General features: G+C 34.5%; 2 protein-coding genes across 2 annotated transcripts; one reads left to right on the forward strand and one right to left on the reverse strand.

Annotated features, from left to right (window-relative positions):
- The first annotated feature begins 1,602 nt into the window (after positions 1-1,602).
- On the forward strand, positions 1,603-6,169 carry LOC107932189 (NADP-dependent malic enzyme). The gene is made up of 19 exons (XM_016864141.2): positions 1,603-2,208; positions 2,294-2,414; positions 2,495-2,569; positions 3,046-3,197; positions 3,276-3,381; positions 3,477-3,542; positions 3,657-3,752; positions 3,828-3,899; positions 3,978-4,061; positions 4,147-4,245; positions 4,389-4,436; positions 4,531-4,584; positions 4,675-4,773; positions 4,847-4,936; positions 5,042-5,119; positions 5,248-5,322; positions 5,429-5,519; positions 5,629-5,757; positions 5,851-6,169. Exons 1-19 carry the CDS (start codon positions 2,057-2,059, stop codon positions 5,937-5,939), a joined length of 1,776 nt encoding a protein of 591 aa, XP_016719630.1. The 5' UTR covers positions 1,603-2,056; the 3' UTR covers positions 5,940-6,169.
- An 833-nt stretch (positions 6,170-7,002) lies between these two features.
- On the reverse strand, positions 7,003-9,362 carry LOC107932219 (cation/H(+) antiporter 4). The gene is made up of 2 exons (XM_041097716.1): positions 8,301-9,362; positions 7,003-8,264 (listed from the first exon to the last, which is right to left on the reverse strand). The coding sequence occupies exons 1-2, from the start codon at positions 9,345-9,347 to the stop codon at positions 7,101-7,103; spliced, it is 2,211 nt and encodes a 736-aa protein (XP_040953650.1). The 5' UTR covers positions 9,348-9,362; the 3' UTR covers positions 7,003-7,100.
- Between the last annotated feature and the right edge of the window lie 1,506 nt (positions 9,363-10,868).

Genomic DNA, 10,868 nt, shown 5'->3' on the forward strand with positions numbered 1-10,868 from the left:
AATAAAATAAAATTATCAATATGCATTTATTCATATTGTGTAAAATATTAAATATTTAATAATTTATTTTATATTTATATTATATTTTTAAAATGAAAAAAAAAACCGATGATAAAAGACAAGATATATACTTACAAAAACATTCATATCTATGAGATACTGAAAAATATCTCAACTCTGAATTTATTTAAAACTTAATATATCAATGAGATACTGAAAAATGTCGAAATTGTATTATTATTGAATAAAGGAGTATATTCTAATGAATGATGCCATTAACATTCATGGGACCTCAATGACCAAAGTGCTGTTAATGATAGAGAAACATAAGAAAGCTAAGCCTTTCTTTTATTGACAAATGACAAAACTCCGCCACCCACCACCACCACTTGGTCACCACGTTTGGCCTAAATCTGCCACCTAGCCACCCCTCCCCATTGTTTTCATATATTTTATATAATTTTTAATAATCGAAACCTTCCAAAATAGGACAACACAAAGGTTATTTGTTAAAAGTATTAATAGAGTTCGCAGCTCAGACGACTTTTTTTAGAAATATACATTTAACCCCTAAACTTAGTAGTTTCTTTCACTTTGGTTTTTAAATATTTTTTATTTACATTAATCTTGAAAATTGATCCTTGAACTTAAGTTCTTTAAAGTATCATGATATGATACTGTGATATTATGTCATATGATCACTTGAATTTTTTTTCCTTAATACCCATCCAAGGATGGAGTTGAAAAACACCAAATTTAGGGACTAAATATTATTATTTTTTCTTAATACCCATTTCTTTTAAAAATATAAAGTTAAAAAAAAATCTATGTTATGAATATCTTATTAAGTGGAAGTCCATCATGATCAAGATAAAGTTTTAATATACTTTAAATTCTAATAGTTATTAAAATTCGATCTCTACTTCTTTTATACTTCTCATGCCTATAAATAGAGACTCTGATGAAATACTATAATCATCCCTTTGATTAATAAAGTACATTCTCTATTACTTTCATATTTTCTTTGTTCTTTATTCTCTCAATCTCTCTTTATTTTGTAACAATTTATTGTTATTCGTATAATTTTTCTTAAAACAAATAAATCAATAAATCTGGTTTGTTCTTTTAATTTTTTTTAAAAGCATTGTTGTATTAAATTTTAAAGCACCGATTTTTAAAAACTAATAAAGATTGTAATTTCAATAAAAAAATTGCATGTTCCAATATTAAAAATAACATTATTATAAGAGGTAACCACAAAATTTAAAAATATATGTAATATCAATATAAAAGATCAAAGAAAAAGGGTTAAATCACATTTTGAACTTAAATTTGATAATTTTTCTCACGTTGAAGTCTGAATTTTGTTTTATCTAATTTAAGTTCTAAAGTTTTTTTTTCTAAATTAATCCTTAAAAATCTTAAAATTTAAATCAAAACAATTATTTTTAGTCCTAACTTGAGAAAAAAACTCAAACCCTAATGATTTGATTAAACAAAATAACTTCCTTTTTATTATTAGAAAGACTTTTGAGGTCTGTTCCACTAGTGCATGACAGTGAAAGTTTATAAAAGGCAGTCGGCACAATGATAAAAGTATGAAATTGTGGCACGAGAATTTGGAATGGATCTCAATTAATTTTATTTTTTACTTTTAATTATCAAAATAATAAATAAATAAAAACACCTCACGTAATTTTTCATAAATTTAATTTATTATTATTATTATTATATTATTCTTATTCATTTTTTCAATTTCCGAAACATGTAATTTTGTTAATTTTTTATGCTAATTTTGTTTAATATATATCTAATCACTCAACTATGATTTTAATTTTATTTTGTTCATCCAATTATTAATTTTTTGATTTATTCATATTTATTAGTCTAATTAAGTCATCAATTTGACTTTTTAACTACACTGAAAGCAGCTGATCAAAGTGTTCTTTGTTTTTCTTTTTGATGTTCTGGGGATTGATTATTTATTTGTATAATATCCACTTGAACTAAATTAAAGAAAACCCAGTAATCATAGTATCAGCTGAAGCAGAGAGAAATGGAGAGCACCTTGAAGGAGATGAGAGGTGGTGAATCAGTACTTGACTTGTCCCCCAAAGCCACCGTCGGTGGCGGTGTTGAGGATGTTTACGGTGAGGATTGTGCCACCGAAGAACAACTTGTCACCCCTTGGACTCACTCTGTTGCAAGGTCACCTTTTTTATGTAAAAGCTTTTGTTTTTGGTTATGGGTTTTTTTTAAAAGGTTTTTTAAACTATTTCTTCCATGGTTACAGTGGATATTCATTGTTGAGGGATCCCCATCATAACAAAGGGCTTGCATTCACCGAGAAAGAAAGGGATTCTCATTACTTGCTTGGGTTACTGCCGCCTGCTGTTGTCACTCAACAGCTTCAGGTTTATATTGAAACCCCTTTTTATGATCAGATTTTGAGGAGTGGTATTAATGCATGTTTTTTGTTTGTTTTAATTCCTAGGAGAAAAAATTGATGGATAACCTCCGGAAATATGAAGTTCTACTGCAAAAATATATGGCCATGATGGAACTTCAGGTCTCACTTTAAGCTTTGGAATTGTTGGGAAAAAGGGTTTGTTGAGGGTCATGGGAGGTCGGACTCTCTCTTTGGAGTCCATCGAGAGTCGATGGACCCCTCAACATTGGAGGAATTGTGCCCGGTGTGTGTAATTTGGTTTTATCCCGGGTTTTGTCTTCATACTCCACAGATTCACGGGAAGGAGCGTCTCGCCCACCAAAGAAATGTGAGCATTTGGCCTCCATGCTCACATTTCTTTGGTCGACGAGGTGCTTTCACACTGTGAACCTGTTGAGACTCTTCGCTGAGTAGGGAGACTAAACAAGGGATAAAACCGAGCATAGACACCCCAGGCACAATACTTACACTGTTGAGGGGTCTGTCGGCTCTTGATGGATGACACTTCTAAGACTTCTCCAAAGAGAGAGTCTGACCTCCCCTCTACAGGTTTTTTTTTTTTTCATTTTTGCTCATTGGTTTTTCACCTTTAACAGGAAAGGAATGAAAGACTGTTTTACAAGCTTTTGATTGATAATGTTGAGGAGTTGCTCCCAATTGTTTATACCCCAACTGTAGGTGAAGCTTGCCAGAAGTATGGAAGCATCTTTAGGCGACCGCAGGGTCTTTATATAAGTTTGAAAGAGAAGTATGAATGTTTCTCTGCTTTTGTATAATTTGAATATCCTAGTGGATTGGCTCAATTTAATTCGACAATAACGTGCAGGGGAAAAGTTCTTGATGTTTTGAAGAATTGGCCTGAAAGGAATATTCAAGTTATTGTTGTAACTGATGGTGAGCGTATTTTGGGACTTGGGGATCTTGGCTGTCAGGTAAATTGATTAAATTAGAAACGTTTTAATGCGGTTTTTGTATTCTGTATTGTAAATGAGTAACTAGTTTGGATATGAGTGTGTTGGAAATTCAGGGGATGGGAATTCCTGTTGGGAAATTGTCTTTGTACACAGCACTCGGAGGGGTTCGTCCTTCAGCGGTAAGCATTGTTATGTTCTTAGGATGAAATTTTACATAGTTAAAGGAGAAGTGAACTTTGGATATAAACGGCACTTGTAATGATGCTATCATAATGATTGATTCCGCCTTATAGTGTTTACCAGTGACCATCGATGTGGGCACAAATAATGAGCAGTTGTTGAAAGATGAGTTCTACATTGGACTTAGACAAAGGAGGGCAACCGCACAGGTTTGCAGATTTTAATATCTTAATTATCATGAACATAACTTATGTTATTCTGAGGTTGTTTTGGTTACATTTTAGGAATACGCTGACTTGCTACACGAGTTCATGAGTGCTGTCAAGCAGAACTATGGGGAAAAAGTTCTTATACAGGTAGGACACTTCCTTTTGTCTTTTAGAATGTATTTTCTTCTTGCATTTTCCTAACCATGTTCTTGAAATGTTATGCAGTTTGAAGATTTTGCAAATCATAATGCTTTTACATTGCTTGCGAAATACGGCACAACCCACCTTGTCTTCAATGATGATATACAGGTTGGTGATTCTAGCAACATTGTAGGGAGCTCCCTCATTACGATTGTTCGGGTTTTTCTTTAATTTATGATCACTTTTGGTGCAGGGGACGGCATCCGTTGTTCTTGCTGGGGTTGTCGCTGCATTGAAGTTGATTGGTGGTACTCTAGCTGACCACAAATTCTTGTTCCTTGGTGCCGGGGAAGTAAGACACCAATCTCTGCCTCGTCATTTTTTTTTCCTGGGAAGGGAAGGGAGCAATATGCTGAAATAATTTACTTTTAATGGACCAATTGGAAATACCTCTCGATCGAGTCACTGATGGTTGCTTTTGTCGTACTGTTGCAGGCTGGGACTGGTATAGCAGAGCTTATAGCTCTCGAGATGTCAAAGCAGGTAAAAGCATACTAATAAGAGTTTTACAGATCTTTTTAGTGATCGTAAATTCCATTGCAGTGCTCGGAGTGATTATTTTTTTGTTAACTTTCAGACAAAAATTCCTGTGGAAGAGACCCGTAAGAAAATCTGGCTTGTGGACTCAAAGGAATCTATAAGCTTGGCCTCGATTGTTGTAGAAATAAATATATCGTATGAACATCCATTTTCACCTAAATTGGCATGAGAAAAACTTCAGGGACTGATTGTTAACTCTCGCAAAGAATCACTTCAACACTTCAAGAAACCATGGGCTCATGACCATGAACCTGTTAAGGATCTATTAGGTGCTGTCAAGGTAAGAAAAATATTACTTACTTTCGTGTTTTTTAAACTAATTTCCGGTGCTTACTTTTCTCATACTTCTTCAGGCTATCAAGCCAACTGTTTTGATTGGGTCATCTGGAGTCGGAAGAACTTTTACGAAGGAAATTATCGAGACTGTAACCTCCTTCAATGAGGTACTTTACAAAGTTCTCGTATCTATATGCTTTCTGGTATAATATAACTTTCTGCCAACCGGAACCGGAAAATATTTACATTTTTGTATATTGATAACAATGCAGAAACCTCTTATTATGGCTCTCTCCAACCCGACCTCACAATCTGAGTGCACTGCTGAAGAAGCTTATACTTGGAGTCAGGTAACATTCTTCATTTCTTAGTTCGTACTCTGTAAACCTCAGAACTAAGGTGTAAAAGCTGCCAGAAAGTTCGCGTGGTGTATTTGCTTCAAAATCTCATTCTTATTAACGTTGTCCGCATCTTACAGGGCCGTGCAATTTTTGCTAGTGGAAGTCCATTTGATCCTTTCGAATACAATGGCAAAGTTTTTGTTCCTGGACAGGTCCGGCTATTATTTGATTGTTTAGTATAGTATAGCAAATTCTCCCCATATGCAATATCTCATGAATACCGGGAACTGATCACCATGTTTTCTTCTGTCATTTCAGGCCAACAATGCTTACATTTTCCCCGGATTTGGTCTGGGTTTGGTCATCTCCGGAGCAATTCGTGTGCATGACGACATGCTTTTGGCTGCCTGTAAGTAAACAATAATTAGCTTACGAACAACACAACAACATATACATACCGAAATTCACTGGGATTTAGATTAACTGTATGCTGTTCTTGCCTGTCTTCGTATTAACAGCGGAAGCCTTGGCTAAACAAGTATCTGACGAAAACTACAATAAGGGCCTTATTTATCCACCGTTCTCTAACATTAGGAAAATTTCAGCTAATATAGCTGCTAACGTTGCTGCCAAAGCTTATGAACTCGGTCAGTTGACACTTACTAGTCGAATTACAGACCTGTATATATAGGTGTTTTCAGTTCGTTTAAGACTGAAACTGTTTGTAATTTGCTTTCTAGGTGTGGCAACTCGTCTCCCCCGTCCTGCCAATCTTGTGAAGTATGCCGAGAGTTGCATGTACTCGCCTGTCTACCGTAGTTACAGGTAGATTTTCGTGCACCATTTTCGTATATAATAGCTTCATCTTGAAGCTCATGGGATGCTGTATATGTTGTCTCTAATAGACAAAAAAGTATGACTCCGGTTGTGGAATGTTTACTGTCACGAGTGTTTGAAAATGTTGTATTATTATGTTTTTGAAGCAGACTATGAGAGTGTTTCTATGTTCATGTTTTATAATTAATTAATAATACTTCTATCTACACAAATTTACTTTTATTTTTAGGAATTTAATTATTTTATTTTTAAGATTTCAAAATTCAGGTGCAATTGTTAACACTTTTAAATTGTTTTGTATAATATTTTGAAATAAAAATCATAAAAAATGACGTAATGAATTTGAATTTAATAAAATAATTTTAGTAGTGTTCACAAGTGGACTTGAATTTTAAAATATAAAAAGTAGAGGGATTCAATCCTTGAAAGTATAGGGATTAAATTTTAAAATTACAAAGAATACTAAGATTTATGATATATTTTAACCAATATAATAAGAAAATTAAATTTATCTATTTATTTTCTACTACTATTCCGCTTTAAGTTTTTTCGTTATACATATATTTAAAATTTAAATTTAAATTATATTAATTTAATTTAATATAATTAATATTATTTTAATTTTTTACATGTAAAATTTTATGCCATGTTATAATTTGATGATGTCACATTATATGTGATTAAATTAGGAAATATGTAGATATAAGTTTCGTATAATGTCAAATTTAGCTTTATAAAGTTTATATTGTTTATCAATTTGATATTTCTTTTAGTTGCATTTGACTCTCGATCTTTTAAAAAGAATTAAATTTGACAATTAATTTTTTAAAAGAGTCGAATTATTGATATTAAAATTTTAACATGATAGCTTATATGGTAACACAGTAAAATAAGGGGCATAGTTTAATTTTCCTATATTAAAGTCTCTTTTTCCTGTTATTTTTAGTTATTTTAAATAAAATACTAAATTATAAAATATATAAAAAAATATAAATTATTTAAGTTTATTTATGATATTAATTCTAAAATTAAAATCGTACATTACGGAGTAAAAAGATTATTTCCGGTATACACAAATCCCATCCAAATTTAATTAGCGACTGAGATTTTTTATTATTATTGAGGATGGATCCTCTACATTGGTGCTTATTGCTTAACGGTTCCTTTTTCGTTGTTGTTGCACAATCAACAAAGAAAAATTGCCAAAGAAATCTGAAGATGAAAGCAAATCTCCGATAATCCCAATCTCTCGAAATTCACACCATTCTTCTAGACCTAAGGTTATTGCATCTTCACTCCTGTATCTTCTCCCAACAATGATAAGTTGGTAGTCTTTGACGATGGATCGAAGAAAAGTCGATGTTTCGGGTCCGTCTTTTACATGTTCCTTGATGTACGTTAAGGGTACACTTTCTTTGATGTCTTTCAACATCTCTTTGTCGAGCATTCGTTCATCTTCGGCTAGGAAGAACTCTAAGCTGCCCACAGCTTTGAGGTGGATTACGGTGAGGCTAACGCTTTCGTCTTGCGAAAAGCGTTTCGCTAATGCTAGAGCCTCCCTATCGTCTTCGCCTCCTAAGAAGATTACGGCAATGGCGTAGGATGAGGAGTTGGATGGTGATAGTGTGTCTTTGGAATTGGAGCCTTTTATATTGCGACGTCCTTCGACGAGGATCCCTACTGAGCAAGGTGCTCGTTCGAGGATGTCGAAGTTGAGGCTTCTTAGGGTTTGATCTTCTGATTCGATGCTCCCATCACTGTACCACCTACGGTGAAACGGAAGTATTATAAAGGATGTGAGGCGGTCCATGGCGAGGTTGCATGTATCTTCGTACATCAAATTCGATGGAGAGACCGCAGTGAAAAAGTTTACAGATACAGCTCCCAAGTTGTCCCGCTCGAACTGTTTGAACGCGACCACGACATTGTCGGAGTACGAGTTGTTAGATGACGCTTTCTGTTGGTTGTGATGAGCGATGAAAAGCGGCGTGGCTTGTCCGCTGAGCTTCACAAGGTGAAGTACATCCAAAGCAATCGGACATTCCCTAGTCGGACAAGAGGCGTTCAATAGGTTGATAATGGAATTAACGTTACCCGGCACGTGAACGCAACCGATCATTCGCAGCTCTTGGTTGAACCTGGAATTCATTATGGTCCGTTTCTGAAAACATAAATACTTCTTAGACGGGTCGTAAAGCTTTTTCACGGCTATTGGCACAACGCTTGCCACAATAATGATTACAATAGTCAAGTGAGCGAATATATCCTCCGATATAATCTGCATTCGTTTAACCAAATCAAAACAATTAACAAAGCATTAGACATTACGAAATCCATTCCAAACCGTAAAAACATTACGAGAAACACGTACTCTAGAATCATTCATGATGCTGTAAGAACCGATCTCGACAATCCCTTTCGATATCATTATAAAAGCAAGTGCAAAAGAGTCCCTAGTGGGCATCTTGCATAACAAAGGCAACAATAAAGAGACCCCAAATTTGATAATCAATGTTACCACAGCTCCAACGGCTTGATGATATGCATATTTGGTAGAGTATTTAAAGTAAGATAAATCAAACCTCATACCACATGTTGTAGCAAATATAGGCATAAACAAGCCTGAAACAACAGGGTCTAGCTTTTCAACCAATGCTGACCCTAATGGTGGACCTTCCGGTACAGCCAATCCGAAAATAAATGGACCATATAAAAAATATACACGAAATAGTGCAGTAAACCTAGGTGATATCATGAAGGCCAAAATGATGATATAAAAGCAAGTGTCTTTGATTTGGCCAGCTTCAGGTGTACGTTTCACCATCCATTTCATCCCAGGCCGTAAAACGAATACGTGGATACAAACATAGAGCATAGCCATTCCAACATCAAATAGAACATCTTTGCTGCCTTTTTGGATCCCGGTATTGACCCATATGCTAAACATGGTAAGCACTAATGTCAACATGTCGCCTATGAGTGCCGCGGATAATCCGAGCCTGCCGAGTTCCGAATTAAGTATCTTCAGCTCGCTGAGGAGGCTATGTATGACCGGGAATGACGTCCCAGAATACGTTACCGCAAGGTGAAAGATTTTGTTGGAAAACACATTGCCTCCTGGGTGAAGTGTCTTGACTGTCATCAACCAAAATATCAATGATACCAACACGGGGAACAAACCAATAGCTATGGCCAATTTTCCAGATTTCCATGTTAACCTAAGATCCATTTTTACCCCACTTAAGAACATGAAGAACATAAACCCTAATGCTCCCACTGACCCTAAAACTGCTACACTATCCTCTGATATGGTAACCAATGAATGCTCATCACTGAATATCAGAGGACTCATTAGTATCCCTGCCTGCAAAACATATATACGTGGGTTGTTAAACAGCATAAAAGGGTAAAAGTATCAGGCTATTGTCTTAAGAATCAGATTACATTTTATCCTTTTTACTGAAAAAAAAAGAGCAAATTAGTATATGTATGTACGTTAGAGGTGTTTATGGGATGAGTTGAGTTTAGGTATGATATTAACATACTTTGTGCTTGCTCAAGCTTGGCTCGACTGAAATATGAGATTAAAGTTTTGCTTAATCCCGTCTGTATTTATAAGTAGCTAACTCAAACTCATTTTAGACTCGCCCATATTATGTTTTTAAAAAAATTATATATAATTATCTTAGTTTATATTATATTGCCAATACACATACACAAAACATGTGAACATGCACTTACAAGGAGCTGGGAGATGAACAATGGCAAACCCAAGAGCTTGAGTAAACTATGGATGATTTGAGTGAGAACAAAAATGACCACCATTTGGAAATGAAGTCTTGGCCCAGAATAGTCCATGAGTTTACCAAGTTTGTCCTTTTGAACAAGCAATGCAGCCAAGCCTGGTGAGATGACTTTGGGTGGGAATTTAAGGCAAACCTCTTCTGATCTTGCTGTTCTATCCATGCCAGTAGTGTAGGAGCTTGCATTATAAGTCATGGTGGATAGTCCTGCAAATTGGTACAAAGCTACAAAGATATTTTGATAATGGGATTGGCAAAAGGATTGGAATTGAATTTATAAACATTACAGGGTGTTTTTTCGTTAACAGCTTTTTTGTTCTTGGTTTCAAAACCAGAAATAAGTTCTTGTTTTTTCCATTACATTTGAACCTCATGCATGTAACTCTTGATGATATTGATCTTTTTGTTACTAAATTTAGGTACTAAAGTTGATAAAAAAAATATAGGTAACAAAATCAACCTAACTACTAAGAATAGGAGTAAAAAATGTATATTATCCCTAAATTAAAACTTCAAGTTTCACTTTACACGTCTTGACTTGTTTGCTAATTTAATGTATAGAAACTAAATTTCTTCAGCATTTTAAGCAAAAGAAATCTTTAACCTAAAAAAAATCTTTATATTTTTGTCATTGTTGTTAGACTTTCATTGTAGTTACCTAAGGGTTAAATCTCTAACAATAGTTGATTGTACAAATCAGATCATGTTTACAAACATCAAGTGGATAAAAAATAATTTTTTGTCTGACCAAAATAAAAGTGTAAATATGATGTGGAATTTACTGTAACACCTCTAACCCGTATCCTTCGTTTGAATAGGGTTACGAAACATTACCAAAGTTTACATATCAAATAAATAGATATTTCATATAATATAACTTTCATGTCAGAAACCAATCGAAATCAAACATTTTGTCCCTTATACGAGCCCTTAGGGCCTAAAATACGCGTTAGGAACAAGTCGGGACTAAATCGAGTACTCAAAGAATTTTTCTGAAAAAGTATAAAAATTTCAAAACTGCAGAGGTCACACGATCGTGTGACTCACACGGTCAGAAGACACGCCTGTGTCTCAAGCCATGTGGGTATTCGAAATAGGTACACATGCCCGTGTCTAGC

The sequence above is a fragment of the Gossypium hirsutum genome, chromosome D07 (assembly GCF_007990345.1).
Source record: "Gossypium hirsutum isolate 1008001.06 chromosome D07, Gossypium_hirsutum_v2.1, whole genome shotgun sequence".
NCBI lineage: Eukaryota > Viridiplantae > Streptophyta > Magnoliopsida > Malvales > Malvaceae > Gossypium > Gossypium hirsutum.